Source organism: Podarcis filfolensis (genome assembly GCF_964270895.1).
Source record: "Podarcis filfolensis genome assembly, chromosome: 12".
Classification (NCBI taxonomy): Eukaryota; Metazoa; Chordata; class Lepidosauria; order Squamata; family Lacertidae; genus Podarcis; species Podarcis filfolensis.
In genome coordinates, this window is record NC_139614.1 from 2,870,421 (window position 1) to 2,897,915 (window position 27,495).

The 27,495-nt window shown below is 43.6% G+C and overlaps 2 protein-coding genes across 11 annotated transcripts in view; one reads left to right on the forward strand and one right to left on the reverse strand.

The window, feature by feature from the left end:
- The window catches only part of TPK1 (thiamin pyrophosphokinase 1), a 269,979-nt gene extending 246,238 nt beyond the window's left edge, over positions 1-23,741 (forward strand). For 4 of the 10 annotated variants that reach the window (XM_083578286.1, XM_083578291.1, XM_083578288.1 and 1 more), the window contains one exon: positions 20,522-23,741. In XM_083578286.1, coding sequence (XP_083434412.1) covers positions 20,522-20,652 — 131 coding nt within the window. In that variant the 3' untranslated portion in view covers positions 20,653-23,741. Of the gene's footprint in view, positions 1-2,586; positions 2,730-15,561; positions 15,825-16,647; positions 20,145-20,521 lie in introns of those variants that run through there. The other 6 variants (XR_014540138.1, XR_014540139.1, XR_014540140.1 and 3 more) reach the window with 6 other exon arrangements.
- SEC61G (SEC61 translocon subunit gamma) lies at positions 22,619-26,577 on the reverse strand (the record flags this gene model as incomplete). Its single annotated transcript, XM_083578346.1, has 3 exons — positions 26,427-26,577; positions 25,083-25,182; positions 22,619-22,725 (listed from the first exon to the last, which is right to left on the reverse strand). The coding sequence occupies exons 2-3, from the start codon at positions 25,174-25,176 to the stop codon at positions 22,619-22,621; spliced, it is 201 nt and encodes a 66-aa protein (XP_083434472.1). The 5' UTR covers positions 25,177-25,182; positions 26,427-26,577.
- Between the last annotated feature and the right edge of the window lie 918 nt (positions 26,578-27,495).

Sequence of the window (27,495 nt, forward strand, 5' to 3'; positions counted from 1 at the left end):
AATCGTGCTCCGGTGGCGCAGCAGCAGCGGGAGGCCCCATTAGCTAAAGTGGTGCTTCAGGTTAAGAACAGTTTCAGGTTAAGAACGGACCTCCGGAACGAATTAAGTACTTAACCCGAGGTACCACTGTATGTGAGTTCCCTCTGTCCCTTAGCAGAGCTTATGAGAGAGTTACAACCTCAGTGAACATTAGGTTGTTTTTTAAATTCAACTTTTCGGTTTCTTTGACATTAAAAACAACAAGAAGGTGAATGTTAGCACTAATGAAAGGTTCCACACAGTTTTTGCCTTGTAGCACCTTCATTTCTGTGCCAAAATTTCACAATTGTGAATTGGAGATGAAGCCTAGGAACGAGAGTCGTAGTCTTGCTTCTTAGCCGTTGGCTTTTCAGTAAGTTTGCCAGCTGACAATTAATTACAACGTCTGATGCTGGGAACTGGCTAAGGACCAAAGCCTTTCATTGTACATCAACCACCAACTGAGATTTTCAGATGGAAACAAAGTTTTGCCACCAGTGGCGTAGCGTGGGGGGTGCAGGGGGGCCGGCCGCACCGGGCGCAACATCTGGGGGTTAGGGTTAGGGGGCGCAAATCCACGGGTTAGGGGGCACAAATTACTTGCCTTGCCCCGGGTGCTGACAACCCACGCTACGCCACTGTTTGCTGTGAGCCGATATTCTTTTTCCTGCCTTTCTTTCCTTTTTTCAGTAGCATTCTTTTCTCACAGTCTAAACAGTATTAATGCCTGACAACAGGACATCTGAAATGATAGAAAAGCATTGTGCTTGAGTTTACATGAACATTCTGTCTGTGGAGGAAGCTACACAATGCATCACTCGCACAAGCAGGCGCTAAACATGACTGCATGAACTGGCCTGTGGATTCTCCCATGTTGCGCATTGCCCAGGTGAACCCCAGAGCAGCATGGCCCAAGTTCAGCAAGCACACTAGTTGTGTTAGTATGAATTTGACCACACAACCCAAACCATTTCAGCTGTTGTTCTGGCTAATGAAGCTACATCTAAGACAGCATTTCTCAGACTATGTTCTAGCCTCATGACTCTGTATGATTCATGACCCCTCTTTGAGCACCCCCAGATTTAACAAACCAAAGAATGGCAAAGCAGTTCAATTGACAGTATCATTTCCTGAGATTTGTGTCAGAACTTATGAACACAGCAGGTCTTGGAGCCAAGATGCAGTTTGCAGCGAGGGCTTATTTCACGTAGTATGCTGCTTGATTAATCAAAAACGTGTTGACTTAGTTATCTTCATTGAAAATATTGCTATGAAGTGATATGGAAGTTCTGTGCCTCATGATTACACTGCTAGTTAGCACTTGATGGGTGATGAATGAGTGACGCTTGTAGTCATGTATGCACTAAGCACAAAGGTGCAGTTGACACTTGACTTGATAGAAAATGGGTCGGGTTTTCTGTTTTTGTTTTCATTTAAGCAGCATGATCAAATGTTTACCTATTGCCATAGGTCACTCCAGACATTTCTTATATCTTGATACCTACTAGAGGCAAAAGTGGATTTAGCATGGTGCAGTAAGTAGACTAGGACAGGCATGACCCAGGTTCATATCCTCACTCAGCCATGAAGCTCACTGGGCAACATTGGGCCTGTTGCTCTCTCTCTCAGCTTAAACTGCTCCACAGGGTTTTGTAAGGTTAAAATGGTGGGGTGTGAGGAACCACACATGTTACAAAAGTGGGATATAAATACATACAATTGGACTATTTATTCTAAAGACTTATATCTCAATAGTTGACCAAATGTTCTTCAAGGCAGCTTACAACATGTTAGCAACCCTGTGCACATTTACTTGAAAGTAAATCCCAGTGTTCTGAGGTAAGTTTATTCAGGACTGCACACTAAAATATACATGGAAGTACTCTGTACCCTTGTGCTGATGGCAGAGGTCAAAATGACTTCTGTAGTTATGGTGCAACTGTCAGTTACTAACTGGGGTGGGGCAGAGCTGGAGCAGGGGGGGGGGGCTAGCCAGAGTTTTGCCCCGGGTGAAGCCTCCAGAGGGGCACCATTGAGCCTCCCATCCTGTGTATAAGTGTACGCAAATGGGGGGGTGCCAGACTGGGTCTTTGACTCTGGTGAAATAAAGCCTAGTTTTGCCCCTGGGTGTGGGGTTCCCACAGCTGGTTCTTCTCTGCCTGATGACTGTTAACAGGCTACTTTTCCTCTTTCCACATTGTTGCTGGGAGTGGGGGCATAGAATTTCCTAAAGTTCCTTGGGACTGTGCCTAGGCCAGAATGTCCTTCCGCTTGCTTAGCTAGTCTCCAGTGCGCTCATTGTTGCAGTCCCGATACATATTTCCATAGCAAGGAAACTTTCTTAGTTCTTTGCTACTTAAAAAGGAAATTGGGACAATGTTATTCATGTGCTAATGACTGCCTATTCAGCTTGACACTTACTTATTCCAAAACTTGACATTTAGTTTAATGCGCACTGATGGGCATATCATCTCTGCAAGGACCGTGAATTGAAGATGTCTATGTTGGCCAAAAGTCACTGTGATGAGCAGAAACTTGAGTATACACTTTTTTCCTTTCACCTCTTAGAAACCCAGGTTTTCTCCAAGGCAGCCTCCAGTGAAGGCAAGGTTGGGTTTTTGCCAGAACTCCCATACTGACAAAGTACCCAGCACTCCAACGGAGCAGCTATTATGATGTTTCCTGAGAAAGTTGGATCTCACAAGCAGATGGTAAACCTGTGTCTGGACCATACCACCTTAATTGTGAAAATATGATTGCCAAATCCAACACATGACAAGATATTAAGCCACATGAATGGGGAAAGTACGGTAGCTCTCTTAAATTGGGGGGAAATAAGAAAGCATTTGAGGTTTTTATGTTTCCGAGAGGGGCAGGCAGGGAGACACGATAGGTGTTTATGCAGTTATAAATTATCTCCCATAATGCTGGAACTTGGGATCACCCAATGAAGATGCTTGGCTGAAAGGTTCAGGTCAGACAAGAAAGAAGTATTTCTTCACAAGAATGTAATTATTTTGATGGTCACTAGCTTAGATCACTTTTTGAAGCAAGTTAGCGGAGAATAGATACAGCTGGTAGTGCACTTCCAAATACTAAATGCTTAGTGCAAACAGAGCAAGCCAACACCTTTATACCCTGTCTGTGGTGGTTGCTGTTGGCTTGTTCCAGCAAGGCAGTTCTTAATAAAGAAAGTCCTCTGCTCATGTATGTAGGACTAAGAATGTATTAATTACATTTTTGTACAACTCAGAGCTGCAAACATGAGGGCTATCCATTGATGTATGTCAAGCAACCCCACGTTCTCCACAAATGGAGCATTTCATCCGTACCAAATAATTGTTGGTATTCTGACACATAGCATCACATCATATCTGCAAGAATGATGGGCTGTAGCATAAAACATGACAAGACTAATGGAACATAACATGGATTATTACAATTTTTACTACAATGGTAAGCTCAAAGAATTGTCTACTCTACATGCACATGGTGCTGTTTTATTGGGGAAAGGGCCTGGCTGAATGGTAGAGCACATGCTTTGCATTCCAAAGGTTTGAGTTTCCTTCCCCCTCCATCTCTGGGAACAGGCCAGGCAAAGAGCTCTGCCTGAAGATACTCTCACAATATTCATGAGAGGATACCAAAGTGTGTGAGAGAGGTAACAATAGGGATGAGAGCCCTGATGCGGGATGGGATTGTGTGGCAATACAATGGAGAGAATAGTGGGAGAGAAATAAATTTTCTGGCCCAGCCTTTGGGTATGAGCTTCCAATTCCTCCTCTGCACATAGGTATGAACTGCTGACTCTTAAATCTATCAGAAGGCTAGCACTGAACTGGCAGGTTCTAAATCCATGATTCATACAGGAGTGGGATGTCTTAAGTGGAATCATTTTTGTGATTTCAGAAATTGTATTGCTTATAATTTCCCCTGCTTTTCTAGCCCTGCAGAGGTTTCACTGCTGGGGGATGCAATGTGCTACTGGCAGGCACAGGAGTGATAAAATATATTAACTAAAGGCTTCTATAAATTTTTGGAAGGCTCCTATTTGTTTAATCGTGGCTCAGGTGTACCAGGACTGCTATGCACAATACAGACATAAGAAAGAATGATGAAAAGATTATATTAATGCCATGATGAATTATCACTGTTTTGTAGATGCATAAAATAAAGCTACATGCTGTCATAAACTTGCACATTTTTCCAGAGAGCCCTTTTAGAAGGAGAGGTTCAGCAGCCCATTCTGGCCCTGTACTCTACCATCATACCATTGACATAACTGTTACTCCCTCCACACAATATCACTATTAGTATAATAACTGGGGGAGGGGGGAGAGTTGGTTTAAGGCCACTTTTAAATCAAGAGCTGGTAGTAGTTAACCTTTTCCTCTGTCCCACGGAGGCACCAAGTCTTAATAGATGCAGGTAATACTGTAAACATTACCATGGAACATACATTGCTTGGGGAGAAGACAGTATCATGTCTGCTGCCATTCCGTAGGGCTATAGAAGAGTCATGTGTCTTTTGGTACTCAGATAGCATAGACTGAGTAAGTCTGTTTCTCATGGCAAAACACAGAGAAATGTATAAGAACCCAACAGGCAAAAATAATTTTATATGTTGATGCCGAGATGATGAAGGTTGTGAGAATGAAGAGGTTTCAGGATTGGAACATAGGAAGTTGCCTCATACCAGGTCAGACTCTTGGTCTGTATAGCCTATAAGTACTGTTTACTTTGGGTGCAGGTGGCTCTCTAAAGGCTCAGGCAGAAGGTCTTTCCATCACCCACTGCCTGATCCTTTTAACTGCAGATGTCAGGGAGTAAACTTGGGACTTTATGCATGCAAAGCAGATGCTCCACCACTGAGCTACAGCCCTTCCTCCCATATGGTCTGCCTCTGAGCTATCGTCCATCACTGAAAGAATGGCCATAGTGGCTAGGATGAAAGCCAAATTCACTTCACACAACAGCTTATGTTGAGAGTCAAGCTCTCTTCTTCTTATGATAACTAAGATTGTTCTTGTTGCTGCATCTCCAATAGAGATAGACCAATGTGATTTATTTCTCTTTCTTTCTTTCTGCATAATGTTTTACTGAATTTTTTCATCATACAATACAATAAAGAACAAACTAATCTAAAAACAAAAGAGATGGGATTACAAAGCCCTCTCAAAGGTGTCTCACACAGAAGGGGGTGGACCCTCCCAGCTTTCACCTGGGAGCTTCTTACTTCTCCCAGCCTCCCACCCTGGGAGATCTTCTCTTCCCTGCAGGGTCTTTCACCAGCCAGCCATCGCCTTCATGTACATGCCCTCATTAATTCAGAGTAGAGGGCATCAAAGAACAAAACAAACCTTAAGCAAAAGCAAAGTAGTTAAAAAAGAAGAAAAAGAAGGGGGGAAATGAAAAGAAAAAGAGAAGAGAGAAATAAAGAAGTAAAGAGGACTTCTGATTCTCTGTCAATTGTATTTATAAAGATTATTCAAAATATTCAAAGTGCTCCAGGATGCTATCCAGCTGTAGTCCAGAATAATATCCAGCTGCTCCTCGTTCTGCTAGGTGATGTTTCCCAATCTTAAACCAGACACCTCAAGTTCAATCATTTCCCCTTCCACACATTTCCCTTCCACAAATGTCAAGAACAGCCTCCCTCCAGTCCAATATAACGACTTTATCACAAAAGAATTCCAAAAACCCTTCCTCCAAGCAGCCAATCAAAAGCTGCATTTTGGTTTTCAAACGTTTTGGAAGTCGAATGGACTTCTGGAATGGATTCCAAGGTACAACTGTATTTCATTGATCAGTGTTCCATTAAAAGTCAAAATAAGTTGTATGTTTTCCTTCGTTGGTCAGTTAGATGAAGAGTTTTCTGCTGTAATAGCACAATGTGCAAGAAATCCCCCTGCAGTGTGTTGTTGTGATTACCTTAATTTTAGTTTACTTAAATAAGCTAGGATCTGGCAGATCCCTTCTGCTCCAATGGGGGGGGGCTGTTGATTTTAGCTGATGTCCTCTTCCAGCTCCCCATTACTCAGTGTCTCGCAATCCTCAAGAGCAGTTTTCAGGGTGATTTTAGGGAGCAGCCACAGATCCAGACTGTATTACCATTGCTGTTTCTAATTACCTTTCAAACAGTTCCCCTCACCTCACCCAGCATGTTATCCTCTCAACAGCCCTGTATTGTGGGTTAGGCAGAGAATGAGTTCCCCAAATTTATCCAGGGAGTTTCACGAGAGAGTGTGGATTTGAACCTGAGTTTCCCAGTTCCAGTCCAACACTGTAACCACTTCCTGACAGTGGGCTTCTAATGCTCTTATCACATGGGTTGGAGCACTACACAGGTCTTCAAAGCACAGTGGTGGTAGAAAATGCAGAAAAGCAGCCTCCATACAGGAAATATAAAGTATACATTGATTAAAATGAAGAAGATACATAAAAGACAGGTTTGTTTACTGCTGCGCATCCTGTCTGATGCACCCTCACCAATTTCTCCCTTTAAGTAATGCACTGTGACATTTTGGCTGAACAAATGACCCTCATCTAAAGACTAATAGAGCTATGCATGGATATTTCCGCAGATGTACAATGAGATCCAAGTTCTTCTATTTGTCTATGGATTGAGATGTCCTTTATCTAGGAGATCTATATCTTTGAAAACTAAGATAATTATTGAAGAGGGCACTAGGCAATTTAGGAGGATCACTGTCTTCATATGACAGAAACTTTGCAGCAAAGCACAGTAATTTATGATGATAAATTGCAGATGTCAGAATGTCGAGATCACTTCATGGAATTTATTTCCAAGCTCACATTTTGAGTATATGTGGTGGTGGGATTTCCAACTCCCACCCCTACCCCCTCTTGTGTGAATTGCACAGGAAAGTAGCACGAAGTCTTGATAGCCTTCTTTCCAAACTGCCATAGCACAACTGGGGGCAAATTAATTCCACTTTGCCTTAATGCAGAAACAAAATGACTTCTGTCCTTCTGAAAGACAGCTGCAGCAAAAGAGGATGACACTCTGACTTCTAGGTGTGCTGATGGGTTTCGAAGCCCAGTTAAGCACATGAACCAAAGTCCCATCTGGTCCAGCACTCTGTGCTCACTGCAATCAACCACACGGCCATGGGAAGCCCACAAGCAGCACCCAAGTGCAACTGGGCTCTCACCATCTGCACTTCCCAGCAAGTGGTGTTCAGAGGCATACAACCTCCATACCATCTGCCTTGGGAGAAGGAAAGACCAAGGAGTAACCCTACACAAATCAGGAGTGGAGTCCCTAAGAAAGTTGAATGGTGTTTTATATGCCTCCTTCCAGCCGCCAAACTGGTGCCAAACCTATTTCTCTGCATTCCTTTGGACCACATCAGCGAGGCAGGCTGGGGGTGGGTGTCTTCTGGGCAGCCCAGGACACACAGCTCATGCTTGCACCCCAGCGAGGTCACTTCAGTGCTGCTAATGAATGCAGTAAAAACAACACTGGAGGCAGCAGTTGCTAGATACCAGTCTCTGCAGCTACAGCAGGCACTGTGATACTCCAGAGATATGGCTTCACCCTTGGAGGCACACTCCATTGTCTCTCTAGAAAAACGGATGCTAACAGCTACTCCAACAGTACAGGTGGTATAAAACCAATGATAGCCTTATCTTCCCTGAATCTGTCTAATCCTAAACCTTCTGAGTCGGTGGCCATCACTACATTTTGTCAGCTGGGTTTTTAGAATTTTGTATACGTTTCAGAATGTTTTTGCTTTGTTTTCATTTTTAAATTGTGGTTTTGTTTGCTGCCCTGCACTCCTACAATAAATAGTAATAAATGCCATGCATGATGTTAGGTGTAGCAGGTGGGCATGCTGTGGGGATTGGTCCATAAGGACAAATAGGGCACTGCCCCACAAGCTCAATCTGCCTTCATCCAGCCTCCTGCTTCCTCATCCATAGTGTCAGTGTAGAGGGTGGAGGAAGATGGAGACAAAATGAGAATTAGTTGGCTCTGCCTGTCATTGGGTCTTGCTGCTGCCTGGCCTACCAGTGCCAGTGGGCACCAGCCAACACTCTGGCCTGGCAGGTCAAATGGGGAAAAAACAGAAGAGCATCTAGAGTTCTTAGATATACTGGTAGAATTTCCTGACACAGGACATTTTGGGAAACTGGACACAGCCTGGCTCTTGGTGCTGGGTGAAAAGATAAAGATTGGTTCTGTCCCCTGCATCCTGTGCACTCCTACTGCTGGTTTGGGAAGCAGTTGCACGCAATGTTAGTCACAATCCATATACATCCTGTCAGAAAATACTATGTTTAGATGCATTTCCGCCCAAGACCATCTTTGAGCAAAATTGAGGAAAAGAATGAGCTAGCTGCCCTTTAAGCTGGTAGTGCATTCCAGCAAAATCTAGGTGAGCAGCGCCCTGCTCTTCAGCTGCTCCTGCGGTTCATGGCTCAGGAGCAGACCTCAGAGGGGCACAGGACTCACCTTTGAGGGGCAGTTTTATATAGGTTAGTTTTTCTTACAAATTTCTGATATTACCTTCATGCTTTCATATATTGGGGGGAATGACATTTAGGTACCACAGGGCGTGTAGCAGCTGGGTGGGGCAGTTTTTAATCAGGAAAGCAGTGGGGGGAAGGGGTTAAGACAAGCTTCCAAACAGATTGCCTATCAAGTCCCCTCTCCTGTGCGATCAGAGCTCCCGTCATGTCCAGTTGAAACTGCAAGTGAGAATAATGGAATCATCAACATGCCCAGTTTTGTGTTGTTGCCAACAGTTTGCGTGTTATCAGTGCTCAGGTGTGTGTATTCTTGGGCATTTAGTAGGTGCCTGAAGAGAAGGAATAGGGGTGGGAGGGAGTTTTCAGGAGAGATGATGAAGAGCCTGGTCTGCAAATCAGGCCCACTTGACAGGCACTCGTTATGGGCCAAGAAAGATTATGCCTAGGGAGTTTATTTCATTGTTTTTCAATTGCACATGTCACTGCCTTTTCACCCCACGTGTCTGAAATTAGTCAGAGTTGACAGAAATCCAACTAATTTCAGGCACTTGAGGTTAAAAGACACTGAAAGACTGGAATGCATTTGATTCAGCCTGTCATTGTTTTTTGCACTTCTATTGCCTGATTTCTGGCTTGCCAATTCCCACCCCCAGTTTTACTTAACAGTTTTGGAAGTTTAGGTCGAAGCTGAATTTTTACACCAGGTTTATGGTTAAACTGGAAGCCAACTGAAAGGGCAGGCAGAACCCTGGCATACGGTTGCACAGACTCTCCAAGTGTCCCTATTTTCCAGGGACATCTCTGATTTAGAGAAGCTGTCCCGGTTTCTGTTTGATTCCGGAATGTCCCAGTTTTCCTTAGAGTCTGGAGTTATCCAACCCCTGAACTATCTGAAGGCAATACTGTATAGGAAATATTTTTAATGTTTAAATTTTATTTTGTTTTTATATATGTTGTGGTTAGAGCAACCCGTGAGGTATAAATAGTAAAATTATCATTATGGAATGGGAAGTCACTATTTTCATAGGAGAAAAGTTGGAGGGTATGGTTGCACCACTATGTGACTGCAGCCCTTCATCTTGAAAGTGTTTGTCTCTTAAATCTTTGTGTGTTTAAGTTGTAAACCACAGTGTGATGAGAGGTGGTGGATGAGCACCCAGGTGAGCCATGGAGGTTTGCTAGAATAGGCTGCTGCAGCACTCCAGCTCTGCTGGGTCCTCTGCCTGCCAGCCTTGGGCCCCCTGCCTCCTGATTCAGAACCCCAGGCTGGCTGGTACTGCCACTGGCCACCTTTGGCTTCCCTGTCCAGCTTGAGGATCTGCTGTTTTTGCTACCACCCAACCATTAGAAATAATTTAAAAAGTCTCTTTGGCTATGCCCAAAGTAAGAGGAAGAACAAGCCAGTGGTAGGTGCTCTGCATGGAGAAGACGGGGAAATGCTATTGGATGACAGAGAGAAGACGGAACTTCTTAACACCTACTTTGCCTTTGTCTTCACCCAAAAGGAAAGTGATGCCCAACCTGGTGATAACACAATACATGATGTAAGGAGAGAGCTGCAGCCCAAGATAGGAAACGTAGTAAGGGAACACGTAGCTACTTTAATTGAATTCATATCTCCATGGCCTGATGAGCTGCATCCAAGGAGCTTGCGGATGTAATTACAGAAGCTTTGTCTATGATCTTTGAGAAATCTTGGAGAACAGATGAGGTCCCTACAAACTGGAGGCAGACAAATGTTGTCCCCATCTTCAAAAAATGAGAAAAAGGAAGACCTAGGTAACTGCCAACTAGTGAGCTTGACATTAGTACTAGGGAAGGTCCTAGAACAGATAATTCAACAGTCGGTCTGTGAGCATTTCAAATAAAATCAAATACCTTTATTGGCATCACAGTATAAAACATTTCAGGTCACTGGGATAATTAAAAGGACAAGGCTGAAGTGAGCATTTAGAAAAGGATGCTGTGATTACTAAGAGCCAGCATGGGTTTCTCAAAATAAGTCATGACAGACCAATCTGATTTCCTTTTTTGATGGAATTACAAACTTGGTGGATCAGGGGAATGCTGTGGACATAGTGTATCTTGATTTCAGTAAGGCTTTTGACAAAGTCCCCCATGATATTCTCTCGAGGAAGATGGTAAAATGTGGGTTTAATGAGATAACTGTTCGGTGGATTTGTAGCTGGTTAACTGACTGAACCCAAAGAGGACTCATTATGGTTCCCCGTCATCCTGAAAAAAAGTGACAAGTGGGGTGCCGCAGGGTTCTGTCCTGGGCCTGTTGTTGTTCAACATCTTTATAAACAACCTGGATGAAGGAACTGAGGGGATGCTCATCAAATTTGCAGATGTCACCAAACTGGGAGTGGTAGCTAATGCTGTAGTGTAGAAGGAAGAATCAGAATTCAAAATGACCTTAACAGCATGCTAACAAAATGAATTTTGATAGGGACAAATGTAAGGTCCCCACTTAGGCAGGAAGAACCAGATGCACAAATATAGGATGAGACACACCTGGCTTACTAGCAATTCTGGGCACCACAATTTAAAAAGGATGTTGACAGGGCATTTTTATTTAGAAAAGTTGTTGAGCTTCTCTTAGGGGGAGCACCCACCCAAAGCTGCTCAGCTTTTTTAAGAAAGAGCACCCACCCAAAGTTGTTGAGCTTTATAAACGTTCACCGCAGACCTCTGCTGCCATGATTACCCTGCCTCAATTCTATGATTCTATGATTTAGAGCGGAGAGTTGATATAGCAGAAGGAGCGAAATGAGGAGGGTAGCAACCAGAAGTGGAGGCTGGCCAGCCTGGTAATCTGCTGCTGCGGCTGCGGCTGATCCCAGACTGACCTCCACTTTCTGTCCTCTTCTTCCCTGCACTGCTCCTCCTGCTGGACCCCCTCTTAATCCCACATGGCTATGGTGGTGGCATGAAGGTCTAAGTCTTTTGCAATCCTCCTCTCCTTCTGCATTACAACTCTGGGGGTGCAAAGGAGAAGTGGATTTATGACCCTCACTGCCGTTTTCTCTCGTACCACTAAAGTGGTGGAGAAGCAGAGGGAAAGCGGGGGAAGGGTCCCAAAAGCCTGAAAGGATCAGCAACCTCTGTTGTTGGAATATTGGCAGGTGGGCTGCCTTGCACACCAGTCAAAATTGGCCCACAAAGTGGGAGCTAGAAAAGCTCCTCACTCCTGGTCTGAGAGGTTATGGGGGTGGGGGTTAGCAAGGTTATGGGGGTGGGGGTTAGCAAGGGGAAGTTTGGCAAGAGCTGGTGGGTTGGCAGTGTTGGCAACCAAGGTGAGCATGTGTACAGCCCCTAGTAGTTCATAATCATTATACACAACAAGAAAATATCTGTTCATTTCTCTATTTCTTTTTTATATGAGTAACAAAAAACATATTTGCCCCAATCCACCTGCATGCGCCCTGTTGAGTGCAGCAATAGTTTGGGATGAGGATGTGCCTCTCTGTTGGCAGCAAAACATTAGCGGAAGGAGCCTCCACCCAAATCTGTGGGCTCTAGCTGAGCATCACAATACAAATATGGAAGCTGTCATAGACAAGCACCTGCACATTTGTCTGCTTTCAGGGTCAGTGAACAAAGTGTGTTTCACTGTCCCTTCAGCCACCATTTCCCTGGTCCAAATCACCATGCCAGTGGCTTTCCTTCTGTGAGTTTGAAATATGCCTTTGCAGGGTGGAGGGGGGCCTGCTTTGGGGTAAGGGCAACCGGACCACGTGTGTGGCATTGCTGATCCAATCCTGATTGCCCTTCCCCAAGTGGCTTCTGCTCGCTTTAAAAGGGAACTTGCATGTTTGTCATGCAGATGATGGAAGGTGAGGTGCTTTGATGCCCATATAAATGATCGTAGGTAAGTACTGACACCTTACAAGGGATAAGGATACTCTGCTTCTGAGGAGGATAAAGATAGATGCAGTTTCTTTCCTGACAGTAATGTCATGGTCCTGCTTACGCCAACAGACATTTTAAAGAATAGATCTGTTGAGAAGAGAGGGACTTCAGTGCTGTTGGCAGTGTGCGCCAATCCATTTCTCCTTCTCGTACTCTAGCATTCTCCAACTGTAGGCAGAACAGTCTGTAAAATATAGATCTGGTACTTGGGTGGTGTGCATGTATTTATTCTTTTTGCTTTTTTTAGTGAGAATATAATGCCATGTTTCCATAAACCCCATTATCTTCTCAAAAGTAATGGCACCATTTATTCTTAAAAGCTTTGCAATAAAGCTCTTGGTTATGAGGTTTAATTTGATCAGAAGCTGTTGCGCATAATCTGAGCTTTATGAGCCAAGCAGCAGAAAGTGGCTCTTAACCTCCTGTCCATCCAGCACCCACAAGGCAGAAACAGTCAGCCAATGTAAGCTTGGCCAAGGGCCAGTTTGTGCCCCTTGTAAACCTGTGACACGATGGCAGTTAGATGGTTGGCAGGCATTACAAATTTGTTCCACATATATCCAGAATATTTTCCAGGGATCTTACCATTTATTTTGTGGCTGTGGTTTGAAAAACTGTGTTCTAAAGAACCTTTGGGTCCTTTTTGGAAGCTCATCTGGGATTCCTCAGTGAACGGATTGATGCTTGTGGACAAGCTTCTCTGAAAAACAGCTTGTCATCCTTTGCAGTGGGCAATAGTAGTGGAGTGTACCCAAAGATTGATCAATGCAATCTAGAATACACTTTGCTACAAGACGAGAACAAACACACTGCAAGGGATTCCTTTTCAACAAAGAACTTGCCAGTGGTATACTTTGGTCATGTTGTGCATTACCATAGGATTGAAGATCCAACAGGACTGGCATAATTTGTTTGTTTTATTTACAGTATTTGTACATCACCCGGGGCCAGCCCAATATATTTCGGCACCTGAGGTGAACCATAAAATGATGCCCCTGCCAGGGAAGGAGTGGGGAGTGAAGATCTGCATCAGGAACAAGGTGGGGGCGAGGGTAAAGACTGACTTGCAGTGTGTTCCTTGGAGGCCAGATCTGCTGCCTCTGGTAGGCCGGCCCTGATACCGCCCAATAAGCAAGGTTCTCCAGAGTGGTCTCTGAGTAAGGCCACTTCAAATAGGTTTCCTCTGAACAATGTCCAACACACCCACAAGTCTGTTTTCATTCTTCTAAACTTTGTGAGCAGGAGAAGTACCCCCAAGGAGCAGGGAGGAAAACTTGCACCTTTTAAGCTGGGAAGAACTCCCTAAATTCCCCTTCTTGGGGAAATGCCACTGCCTTCTCTGATTTAGGAACCCTCAAAGACTTTTAACAGTCCACCACCCTGAGGCCTACAGTGGTACCTCGGGTTACAGACGCTTCAGGTTACAGATTCCACTAACCCAGAAATAGTACCTCGGGTTAAGAACTTTGCTTCAGGATGAGAACAGAAGCTGCGTGGCGGCAGCGGGAGGCCCCATTAGCTAAAGTGGTGCTTCAGGTTAAGAACAGTTTCAGGTTAAGAACGGACCTCCAGAACGAATTAAGTTCTTAACCCGAGGTACCACTGTATCTGGATGCATCCCTTTACTGAGTTCCACAAAAGTGGATGGTTTCCACTCTCTTGTGTTGAGGAGAGTAAAGTCTTCTGCTTGGGGACTCACTGGCAAGGATCCTGGGTGAGTGTTAAATTCATGTCCATTCAGAGACACACTGTAAATGCGCACACATGGAATATGCAAGCTTTTGCTCCACACACATAATCATATTGTATATTTTGATAGAAAATAAAACGGTTGAGTGTTATTCTTCTGGTACCCAGTGCCTACAAAGGCAATCTGGTGCATTGCTAAAACATCCCTATTTAAATGCAGATTTTGCTCCTTCTATGGGGACTCTCCGAGTAAATTGAAATAGGCAAGCAAAAAACTGTAATTCAATATTTTCACTTTACACGTTTCAGCTTATTGATTGTCATTTTTTGCCATTTTACAACGTCTGAGTTCCCTCATGGGAAAAGATGGAAGTTGTGTTCATTTTACTAAAAGCTTTTAATTAATTATTAATAATTTCAGGTATTTCAAATGTCCAGACTTGTAGAGATTCTTCTACCTATTTATTCAGTAATGGAAACGACCAGAGTTTTGACCTTATGTGTGCACAGGAAGTACGGGAGACAACCTAAGGGAAAACTGAACCCTTCGAAGAGTGTGAGGCTCTGTGCTCTGAGGTCATTCAGCATAATCCTGAAGGCACGAGTCTTCAGAACTACAGGGTTCTCCACTAGTTCACCACTGTGAGACAGGAGTGGGGAACAGGTTCCATTCTTCCTTAAAAGTTGCTTCATTTTGTTTTCTTTTTAGTTGTTCGCCACAAGAGATGTGGTCATTGAAATCGCATGACACATGTAAAACAAATCATTTCTCCCAACCCAGAACTTACATTCAACTCCATTGAATCTTTTTCTTTGAGCAGCAGCTGGTCTGGTAATAGCAAGGCATTGTCGCTGGTAATGCACCATTTACTCTGCAAGGCTGGTGGGCAAAAGGGGGGGGATTGCCCTGCTAGAAAAAAAATAGCAGACAAAAGTAGGATAACCAGAGGTGGGGGGGGGGAGGGAATATTATATTCATTAGCATGTATACAGTATACAGCAGTTCAAACTGGGGCAGTTAAGCCTCCAGGTGCTCAGAAATTATTTCAATATGATTTGATACCAAAACAATTATTTTCACAATCTCCATTGATTTGCTTATTGAAATGTTTTATGCTTTCTATACATTAGATGTGTAATACAGTGATGGTATGTTTATATCTTTTCCTCATTCATTCATTCATTGTTGGCTTCTGTTATTTAGTGTTCAGTTTGGGATATACTTTTGTGACATCACAAGTTATTTTGCAGTCAGTGTGCACATGTTGAAATGAAAAACTTTCAATCAAGGGTTTTTTTTAATTCAGATTGTAAATGAAGGGATCACTTTTTTACAATTACCCCAATTAAAAAAAAACACACACTTCATGTTGAAAACTAGTACATCAGGCAGAAAAGTTCTGCCTTAGCCTTTTTCCTGATAGCCTAGCTTTCTATCCACAGGAAGCCTGTTGTTTTTGACTTCAGGGAGCATTCAAAAACAAGTTTTGCAGTTGGTACTCCAGCTCAGGAAGGACTCTTGCAGACCCTCCAAGTGTCTCTATTTTCCAGGGACATCCCTGATTTAGAGAAGCTGTTCTGGTTTCTGATTTGATCCTGGAATGTCCCACTTTTCTTTAGAATGTCCCTATTTTCATTGAAGAAATGTTGGAGGGTATGACGTTATCCAACCTCCGAGCCATCTGAAGGCAATCCTGTATAAGGAAGTGTCAGAGCTACCCTAGGTCCCAGCTCACAAAGGACCAACGCTGCTTCGTTGTTAAGTATAAAAGTCTTTATTGAAGTTCAGTTTCACTTCCAGAGCCGCAGCGCGCAGCTCTACGTCTCAACTGTCAGACCGCTGATGCTCCGTCTGAGTCTCCTCCCCCTTGACATCAATTTAAGATTCTAGCCTTGCTCCACCTTCTCCGCTGCTCCTTCCTCCTCTGGGTCCGCCTGCCCGCCGGGGTTCCGCCCTTTCTAGCCTCTTCTCCCGCTGATTCCCCTGAGCCTTCTCCCTCCCTCCGGCGGGCTTTAGGAGCTGGTTCCCCATCCGGGTCTCCTGCTGTTCCGCGCGCCTGCACATTTGAACTTGGCGCGCGCGCCCAGCCAGCAGCTTTCCTCCTGACCGTTTCACTGCTGCTGTCACTGCTTCCCCCTTTGGGGGGGCTAGCTGCAACTGACCTCCCTTCCGTTCCCCCACTCTCCGATGGAGGCGTGGTCAGCCCTGACTCCCTCTCTGGAGGAGACATTGCCCCTGACACATGTGACTCTTCCCCCCCCACTACGCTCTGGTGGGGAAACTGGTCCCAATCCTCCACTGCTGCTTTGGGGTTCCCCTCTGGCTCCTTGTTTCTGGTGCGTCCCCCCTGGGACCCCCCTTGCCCTGACCATCGACGTCCCCTTCTGGGAATCTTCTGATTCGCTGGAGAAGCTCATGGAATCTCTCGGGCCACTGTCATACTCCCCTACGCTGCCCTCGGATTCTTCCCCTTCGCTCTCCAAACCCTCTCTCCCCAGTGCTCCTGCTCCTGATTCCCTGACAGGAAGGTTTTTAAAAAATGTTAATTTTTTTATTATGTTTTTATATATGTTGGAAGCCGTCCAGAGTAGCTGGGCAAGCCAGTAAGATGTGTGGAGTATAAATATTAAAATTATCATTATGGAATGGGACGTCCCTATTTTCTTCGGAGAAATGTTGGAGGGTATGCTTTTAGCACATGTAGATTTCATGTTTCTTTCCTGCCTCTATTGCTTTTTAAAAGATAGATCCATGCCAGCAATGCTCTTGATAGATACCTCTCTTCCCAAATCACCTAGCAGTCTTGTTACACCAGTAGGCTTTGCCTCAGGGCTTCCTCCCTTTTCATTTGTTCCTTGTTGATTTCATATGAAATCTCATTATTGGAATCAGCAATGTGCTTTTGCTGTAAATTCAGCCACCTCGTGTCATATGTAGCCACCATGGCCTTTTCTGAGAAGCATTGCTCAAAAGATATAAGCGTGTTCTAATCGAGGCATATTTTCACAACCTCTCCACCCATGTGGGCTAGAAATTTTGTAGAAGGTTGTAAACATGGTATTCTAAATAATAAATCTCCAGTCATCCATGGAAACCAGTAATTTGGGACAGCTAAACCCAAAGATAGTCCAAATGGTGCAAGCAGAGTGAGCCTTTCTCCCCCTCCTCACATACTCTGAACACATGAAGGAGTTTTGTTTCTTTACCTTTTTTTGTAAACTACCATTTCATTTTCATTGCTAGCAGTGTGAGCAATTAAGTTCCCAGTTCAAATGTGGCACTGGTTGTGAACTTGCTGGGCCACTTAACACAAACCAAAAGAATCCTATTTTACAGGGGGGGGGTCATAAGAATTTGTTAGATAATGTGTGCAGAATGCTTTGAGCACTCTGAAGGTTTTAATACAAATCCTAAACATTATTAATTTATCCAGTTACGCTACTCAGAGTTGATATTGTGCTGCCACCCCCCCCCCCTAAAACAAGGGTGGGAAACTGTGGCCCTCCCGATGTTGGGGGAGCCCAGCTCCTCTCAGCCCTGGGCAGCGTGGCCAACAGCCAGGGATGGTGAGGATGCATCTGAAAACCACAGGTTCCCTGTTGCTGACACAAAGCATCACCACCAAACAGCTCTGTGCCAAAAATATTGACAAACCATTGTTTTTCACTGGTAAGCCTTGCTACCTCTGCGTAATCCTAGCTACAGTTGGTTGGTTGGTTGCTGGCTGGCTGGCTGGCTGGCTTTAAAATGTGCTCACAATTACACTAGTTAGACATGTTTGCTGAGCATGAAAACACTTGTTTACATGAATTATATGAATTGATAGCAGCAGTTATTTCTTGTAGTGTTTCAGTAAACTGCCCTTGCGAAAGAAAAACTGCTCGGAGGGAAAGATGAAAGGTGCCACCTACTGTTCACTAAGAGCTATTGCTGCAGGAAACTGTCTGAATCGTAGCCAGAGTGAGAGGATGCTGCTGCAGAACCTATTGTTTGGATGCCCCACCTAAAGTAGATATTTAGAATCAACTGTAACCATTCCTTCCAGACTTTGCCCCACGTCAGACATTGACACTTAGGCTAATTTAAACATGTAGTTTATGTAGATGACTCTAAACAGCACCATGCAGATACTTTCAGCTGGCTGACTGAGGAACCATGATGCAGTGGGACAGTGAGACCACAATGTGGGATCCTTAAGCATGTTGACGAAGGACTGCAGCGCAACAGCTCCTTGTCAGGGACTGAAAGAAAGCACTGGGCTGGATTTGAGCCTGTATGGAGGGGTGGGGCAACTAGTTCGGTGAGCAATGGAGGACCTATAGGCAGAAGAGTCCCTGTGACTAATGGGCAGAACTCTAGGTGAAGGACAAGGGGAGGCATGTCATTCCTCCATCCATCTATACCTCTTTCCCACCAGAATTCATCAGCCTCACTCTCACATTACATGTGTTTGTAATCTGCTTTCCCTCGCTTTCTTGCACTGTCTTTTTACCACACTAATCAGCCTCCCCCTTACTTCCTATCACTAAACCCCACTGTTTCCCCGCTTCCACAATGTCCGTTCCACATCATTCCCTTTTCTCCATCACTTACTCCTATTTTTCAGATATAGGCACATATGTTCTTAAAGCTCTGTAGAGCAAAGCCTTTTTATATTATATCCAGCAACACATTAAAAAATTAACTGGTGTCCCTTGCCACGCTGAAAGGTTTGTTACTCTTATAAATATGTCTCATCTCCTACTTGAAGGAAGGTGATATCCCGGGAAGTGTGTTAAGTCAGTAGTCCATAGTATTATCCTTTAATTGGTTACATAATAAGTTCCACATAAAAGAGGTCCAGCCTCAAATAGTTACCCTACATGTCTTCATGCTAGAAGGCACAACCTTTTCCTCCACCACTTTTACAAGACATGGCAAGGAAATAAAATGCTCTTTAATAAGACACAAAGTAATGGGGCTAACAAGATCTTGCAGCATGTTTTTATAGACCCTTGTCCTCTGGTTAGCAACTATTTTTTAGAATGGACAGTCTTTTGACTGGAGTAGGACTGAAGGGCGACCGACATTGACTTCACTGACCCACTTCCACATAAAGCTAGAAGATTGTACCACACAACAGAAAAACAAAAGGACAAAGCCCACTAGTACAAAAATCTTCAGTGAGTCACATTTTATTGCACTGATTGCCTTTGTCCTTTTGTCCCTTCACTCCCACATGAAGTAGGTGAACGCAAAGGCTTTCTTTCCTCTCATCCCCTGGGACAGCAGCCACAGATGGAGCCCTCCCTTCACCCACTTCAGTTGCTGCTCACTCGGCCTTTAACAGACCAATTTACTTCTTGCTCTGAAATAGTGGGAAGATGCTTTGCCTACATTTTGGTGCCAGCAGAGGGCTGCCATGCAGAAGATTGAGACTACTTTTCTGCTGCTCCAGGGGCCAACACTGAAACCAGTGGGTAGAAACTGCATGAAAGCAGATTTCTGTGAAGCATTGGGATAAACTTCCTAACAGTAAAAGCTGCTTGGCAATGAAACAGACTGTCAGGACTTGCTGAAAGCATTGAAGCAGAGACCCATTTGTCAGGGATGTTGTAGCTACATTGAGCAGGGAGTGGGTTAGAGATGACCTCCAAAGTCCTTTCCAACTTCTGTAAAGGAGAAGACTTTGCCAAAACCTCCATCAGATGTACTGGTGATGTGCAGGGAGTGAGTGGGTGTCATCAGGAGCCATGCTGGAGGCTTGGATTAGGAGCCCTGGTGTCCATCACTCGAACTGCCAGTTGCCTATCCCTGCTGTAATTTCTGTGGCTAATTATCTCAGGGCAAACATAAGAGTCATGGAATTGTAGAGTTGGAAGGGATCCCCAAGGGTCATCTAGTCCAGCCCCATGCAGTGCAGGAATCCTGCCCATAGCCATCCCTGGGTGTGTTTGGACCAACTTTCTGGTTAACAGCCAGACACACTGACACATTGTGCCACTATTATGCTACTTTAGATGGGCTAAGAACCGCCCCCCAAAAATGAAGTTCACATGGGTAGATAGGCAAATCTATCATAACAGCATGTTTTCAGCACTCAAAAAACTAGTGCCTGGGACTATTTGGAGGAGGTCGTTGACAATCAAAGCGCCGCCATGCATTGGCAGTACTGATCAGACACACTTCTATACTTTCAGGGGGCTGTGGGGAGCTTTTATTATCATGCCATCATAGCTGTAGTCTTCTATGTCCCATTTATGTAGGAGTAAATTCCACTGAACTTTGACAGCCTCACACCTGAATAAACATGTTCAAGATCAGGCTTACACTGCACCAGTTCTACTGACTTTATTCCTATTTTTGTGTTGGTTCAAACTTCAGGAACTCTTGTGCTAACCCTTCCTTTTTCATTGCTTACAGACAGAAGCATTCTGAAGTTTGGGACACTCGTCAGCACTTCAAACACTTATGATGAGTCTGGAGTTGTGACCATTGAAACAGACAAACCTTTGCTTTGGACAATGGGCGTCAAAGATAAAGGATGTGCATAAACTCTCAGCAGCTATTTTTGTTCAGCCCAAGCCTTAACGCAATGCTTCCTGGGAAAATGTCACTGCAATATCTAAATCTAGATTTCATGCATCAGCTGGATTCTCCACTTCAAGAGTTTATGATTCTATGCAACTTCAATCTATAGAATGCCAGGGATTTTAGTTTTTTGCTATTTGAGCAATGCTGTATTGTAAGCTTTTTTAGAATTCTGAACATTGATGTGTTTTTTATATATACTGTGCATAGGATTTTTTTTAAAGATTGGAAGGGCTGATAAAGTGATATTTATATCACTTGATGATATAAATAACTTACAGACTAGAACACTGTATAACTTTGTGTTCTGAAAATTTGATAGCTCTATTCAGCAGAACACAAACATTCAACTTGCCAGTGGGCTGGAACAAGTAGTGCGCACCCCAAGCCAAAACCCACAAAATAAGTTGCCATGATAATATAATAACCATGCATGCAACCTCTGTTGCATTCATCTATATTTAGCCCATAGTGTGTGTCAGGGGCCAAATACAAATGGATGCTCACTGATGACAGCTTGGATGCATACATCACGGGCTCCAGGGACCACTTTTGCTTGTATTAAAAGGGGATGGGGAGGGGCAGGCACACAATGAAAATGTGTGGAGTGTCTCCCTGGTAATTACAACAATCTAAAAGAAACAAAAACAATTTTTGAGCTAAAACACTTAATTATAATTGCCAAAGTTTAAATGAACAGTCTATTTTTAAAAAGGGAAGATGGCCTAATGTCGCATTTTAAACAAGTGTTATGCAAATTATTGCATTTAATAAAGGCTACATTTAAATATCAGACTTGTTACGAATTTGCTTCTGCTATTACATGAGGGAATAAAGAGAAAAGGGCTCTGTCAGTGCTGAACATCTTAAGAGGCAACCAGAACTATATTTGTATACAAAGGTTTTACAGTGGTACCTCGGGTTACAGACGCTTCAGGTTACTGACTCCACTAACCCAGAAATAGTACCTTGGGTTAAGAACTTTGCTTCAGGATGAGAACAGATATCGTGTGGCGGCAACAGGAGGCCCCATTAGCTAAAGTGGTACTTCAGGTTAAGAACAGTTTCAGGTTAAGAACGGACCTCCAGAGCGAATTAAGTTCTTAACCTGAGCTACCACTGCAAAGAGTTTGGAGTGCCCATGCGCTGCTCAGTTTATTCAACTATTGATGCTCCCCTCCCCAGACACTGAAGAGATTGAGCATTTCATAAAACCTGATTTGACCTCAAAGGTTACATCATTCAGTTTACTAAGCATAAAGTTTTAAGTCTTAAGTCAGTGACCGACATTGGCCTACACGTGCTTGCATTAACCAACTAAGAAGCCACACCAGTTTTACTTTAAAATCTGTTTATAACGACAAGTAGCAAAAGATGATTTAGGAAGATGATGTCAGAAAGGTCAGAATGTTCTCTTTTGTTACCACAAGCAAAATCAAGTTACATGTCTTCTTGATGCATTCAGCCACCCCTGTAAAAAAGAAAAAAAGACAACACAATCACAGAGGCACTTAATAGCATTTTACTGTTTTGTTTTTAAAGTAATGTCCCCCCTTTAAAAAAAAAATCAAAAAATCTTTACTTAAAGTGTATCATCCTATTTGTTTTTAGCAGCATGCCTTTCCCTTCTGTAAGCAATAGAAAAGTAGCCTGCACATACTTTAAATAAATAAGGTAAAAAGGTAAAGGACCCGTGGATGGTTAAGTCCAGTTGGAGCGTGGCACTCATCTCCACTTTCAGGCCAAGGGAATACATAGTACAGATTCAAAGTAGATATCTATGTTATTTAAGTATGTCAGTGCATACAGGATTCTAAAGACGACATCATGAGAGCCAGAGATCACAGCAGAGTGCACAAAAATCCAATTTTAGTACATTGCTCACAAGTTGTTGTTTTATACCAGCAATATCAATTATGATGCATGTACTTACACAATGATGTTGTTGATTGGAATATGGATCAGTTTTACAAAGAAACCAATAAATCCCATTATTGCAAATCCTATTGCTGTTGCCATAGCAATCTTCTGGAATTCTGGAATTAAAAAAAAATGTATTTAAAAAATGTACTCTTAAATGAATTTTGAATAATTACAACCAAATGTGTTTTTATATTTAGCCAGGAATACTTGAACAATTGGAGGAGACTATGAAGTTTTTCTGATTTAAATCTGGTTATTATTTGAAAATAAGTGTGTGACCATCACCACCCTGCCTATTCACTGAGCACATGCTGGCCTCCCCCTCCCCTCCCCCACTTACAAAAGTGCTCCTGCTCCCGAGCCCCTGACACCTACACTTTCTGAGTTAAAGGGCCCATGCCTCCCATAACTTGCTAAGTTAGAATCATAGAATTGTAGAGTTGGAAGGGACACCAAGGGCCATCTAGTCCAACCCCCTGCAATGCAGGAATCTCAGCTAGAAGCGTCCATGGCAGACGGCCATCCAACCTCTGTTAAAAACCTCTAAGCAACGAGAGTCCACAACCTCCTGAGGGAGTCTGCTCAACTGTTGAACAGTTCACACTGTCAGAAAGTTCTTCCTGATGCTTAGTCGGAATCTCCTTTCTTGTAACTTGAATCTATTGGTTCAAGTCCTACCCTCCCATGCAGGAGAAAGCAAGCTTGCTCCCTCTTCCGTGTGATACCCCTTCAGATATTTGAAGATGGCAATCATATAAGCTGCTCCTTCTGTGAGCACCCTGAGCACAATTGCCACCTTGTATCCTTTAGTCTGTCAAATGACTCCTGGACCAAATATGTATATTGCTGCAGGCAAAGACATTTTCACCCACATAGCAAAATTGATGTGGCAGCTAAGAAAATACAAGCCAGGTTCAAAAAAACATAGGGGTGAGTGGGCTGTGTTTTTGTTTTATTGCATTTTTAACACCTGTATATCTTATTGAAGCGGGAAAATGCATTGATTAAATTAGGGAGTTGTTTTTTTCATTTTTCTGTTTATGTTTGCTAAATACATCAAAATGACAGCTTGCTGTATTTATACTGTGGTGACCTATGGCTTCAATAATAAAGCTTATATATTGATTCACATTGGTTCCTGAATGTAATTGGGGATCCAGGGATTATCAGATTCCTCTCAGGGCTAGAGGTTTGAGTCCCATGTTGGCCAAAAGATTTGTGCATTGCAGGGGGTTGGCCTAGATGACCCTTGTGGTCCCTTCCAATTCTATGATTCATGATTCTATGCACACCATTGACAGTGATACTGCATGCCCAGAACTTTTGGGGGGGGGGGGGATCTCCCTCTTGAGCAGAGCTTTCCAAACTTTTCATGTTGGTGACACACTTTTTATACATGCATTATTTTGTGACTAGCAAACCAGAGATTAAACTAACCCCTTACCAGCCCCTAGAGGAGCACTGCAGCCAACACACTAACGTGTCACAACACACAGTTTGGAAAGCTCTTCTTCTCTACAGGCTAAGTCTGCCACGTGTGACGGCACCTTAAGTAATCATTAAATCTTCAAGAATTTATGCCTATGCTGCCACTATTTTCCATCTTGTAACATATTCAATGATCTGATGTTACAGAGTAGCTAGGCAAGGAAGGAAGGGAGGAAAAGACCCTAAAAAAGAAGAGTGGTCCACAGGAAATAGATGAAGGGAAGAAGTCTGCAAGACATCATAATCACCCCATCATGGGCTTAAGATCTCTAACCAGATTCCATATTGTAACTATACACTCAATCCGAAGAATTTTTTGCAGGGTCTACAATTTTGTCAATTTGTGCTCACTACAACCTTCCCTCACCAAACCTGGGAGGGAGCAGGGTGTTGTCCGACATCACATTGAGCTTGAGGCCCAACACAGCTGCGTGGAGTGAGCTGGGTTGGGGAGGCAGAATGGAACTCTACCCTGTCACACCAGGACTAAGAAAGCCTTGTTCCTTTCCAAGGAACTCCAAGGCTCAGAGTTGTATGACGGAGAGCAACTGACCTTCTCTAGGCTCAGGAGGATGGGCGCTCTTGCTGATGCTGTGTTCCCACAACATAATATATGCTCATCAGTCACAAGATGACAAGCACACTTCTAGACTCTTGCTCAGAATCACTATCCTCACCCCATTCAAAAGCAAAGCCTCTAGCCATCTATCAGAAACCACACTGTTGCATAGCTCTTAGGCACATGAGCTCAGCTATATATTTTAGATTGTTGGGGTTTTTTGTCTCTTAAAAATGCAACCTATGCAGCATTGATCTCCTCTTTAAAAAACCTACTAAATATTTCACCAACAAAATAAAAATATGATATTAAACACAGGAACTTGTGTTTATTGTCATCTACAGGAATAACTTGTTTATTACATTTTATTCTACTCTGCAATGTCACAAACACATTCAGTGTTTTTCTTCTTGGTGGCTTTACCTTTCCTATCTGGCTTTGTGCATCGTTTAACAAGCCTGATGGAATCTTTCACAAACTGACGACTAGGTTCCACAAACTGCATTACTTGATCCATTATATTCTGCAAGAAAAAGAACCAACATACCAACTTATTAGGATTTTTTTCATATGCAATCATTCCAAATCAGGCTTAGAAATTGCCTTCAATTCAAACCACAAAGCTCCTATACAGCAAATAAAGTTGTTCCCACTTTTTGTTAGCATTTTTTATTTAACTGGTAAAAAAAACCAGACATAATATTGATGTTCACTTAAAACAATGCTAATATACCCCAGCATCTACAATGTCATTTTAGAGATCTCCAACATGTTCCTTTAATATTTTTTGTTGCACTAGTGCACAATGATAATGAGCTCAGGGAATTTGGTCATTTGTATGAAGCTATAGTGCAACAGTAATGCACCCATTTTACACCATCACCAATTATGGCTAGCCGACACTGAGGCTCCCGAGCTTCATAGCTTTCCTCCCATTCAGTGTAGGAATATTCAGTTGCTCAAAAGGCGGCAAATCTGCAATACCTTTTAACATTTGGGAGAACATGGAAGTACAGTTGACCAGAGTGGAGGGTGGGGGAGCAGTGACATTAAAAAAAACCTGGTGGTAATATAATACCCTAAACTGCACAGCTAAGTTAAATGAGTTTCCGTCCCTCTCTCCCCACCCCCTTATTACACACGGCTGTGTCCTGAGGCCAATGACAAAGTTTAGAATAAAACACTGCACGGTTCGTGATTTAGGCACAGAAAGGGTTACAAACCTTCAGAAGTGCTTAGTATCAAACCTCATATTTGGCCAATGTTTAATTAGGAACACAGTGAGCACAAGTTTCCCGTATGTGTGTGACGTGATCAGATGTGCCCCCACTTTTCTTACCCCCCCCTTGTTTGGGGGGGGCGAAGACAGCGATACATGACACGTCGCGTGGTCTATGCCTGGGAGACACACGGCATTTCCAGACGCAGCTATGGGGCAGCCCCCCCCTCCCTCAGCCCCTCAGCAGGCGCTCTTCAGATTCACCTGGAACTGGCCTCTTTATGTCTTGGTTCTGCCTTCTGCTGCCGCCTCCGACTCGGCCCTTGACCTGAGCGGGAGAAAACAAGTCCCCTCACAAACAGCCCCTTAAGGGAAGCGACAAATGGGGGGGCCAGACTCGCGGTCAGAGGGGGGGGGCGCTGCGGGGACTTAGAGATGCCGCCTCGCACATGCGCAGGGGCCACGTGCTGCTCTGCACCTCGCTTCTGGGCTCCCGTTCCTGCGCTGCTCCCCCCCCCCCCCGAGACACGACTCCGCTCGAGACTCACCGACTTGTTGGACACGTAGCAATACCAGCAACGGGAAAGGAAGGCGGAAGCGGAAGCGAGAGAAAAAACTTGCGCCGGCGACTGGGAAATGACGTCACGGAGCGGCTTCCGCTCGAAGGGGAGGCGGCCGCCATCGCTTTCCCAGGAGACTTCCGGCTCCCAAGCGGCGCAGCTTGTTGTCGTCGCCGCATCTGTCGCCGAGTTCTGTGGCAGAATCATGGCGCCCTGGAAAATTGGGTTTTGTTTTGTTTTGTTTTGTTTTGAAAGCAGGTAAGGACGCCTGCTTTGGCCTAGCAGGCTTATGACACGTTTTCCGAAATCTAAAGAAATTTGGCACAGGGAATTACCGTGTCCAGTGAAGAAGGGATGTGCCTTATTATTATTATTATTATTATTATTATTATTATTACAATATGTTTATTTTAAATGTTTACTCACCCACACAGCTTTTCCCTGACAGGGAAATTAGAACAGTTAAAAACATAATGGGTAACAATCATTTTTTAAAAACAAAAATAAACATTAATAGAATTAAAACTATATGTGTATGTGTGGATTCCTACCAGTTATATGTAGCTGTTTGAAAAGCAGAGAAGGTCCCAGCGCAGCTCTTAAGAAGTAGACTTAAGGCACTTGCCAATTTGTTGCTATTTTCCAGTGAGGTTCAGTCACATAGAGGCAAATTCAAGTTGCTCAATTAAAGTTGATTTGGAGGTCTTGTGCAACAACCCCCACCCCCAAAAAAAATACATGCACAATTCAGACTTTTTGTGATAGCAAAGAGACAGGGAAATATGCTGGAAACTGTCAGATGGCATTTGCTTGATGTAACATTGTGTAATCTGCAAACAAATCAGGATGAGTGCCCCATTTTATCCGTTTTGCAATACAGATTAAAAATAAAACAAATATAGTCTAATCTAATGGTAGCTCATCATCAGCATATCAAACCACATGAGACAAGTTAATTAAAGATACAAATTATTTTTGTTTGAGTGGGATATGTATGGGCAGAAATCCAGACTTAGTCTCCTAAACCAAGCTTGGGTTTGTTAAAACAATCCAATGT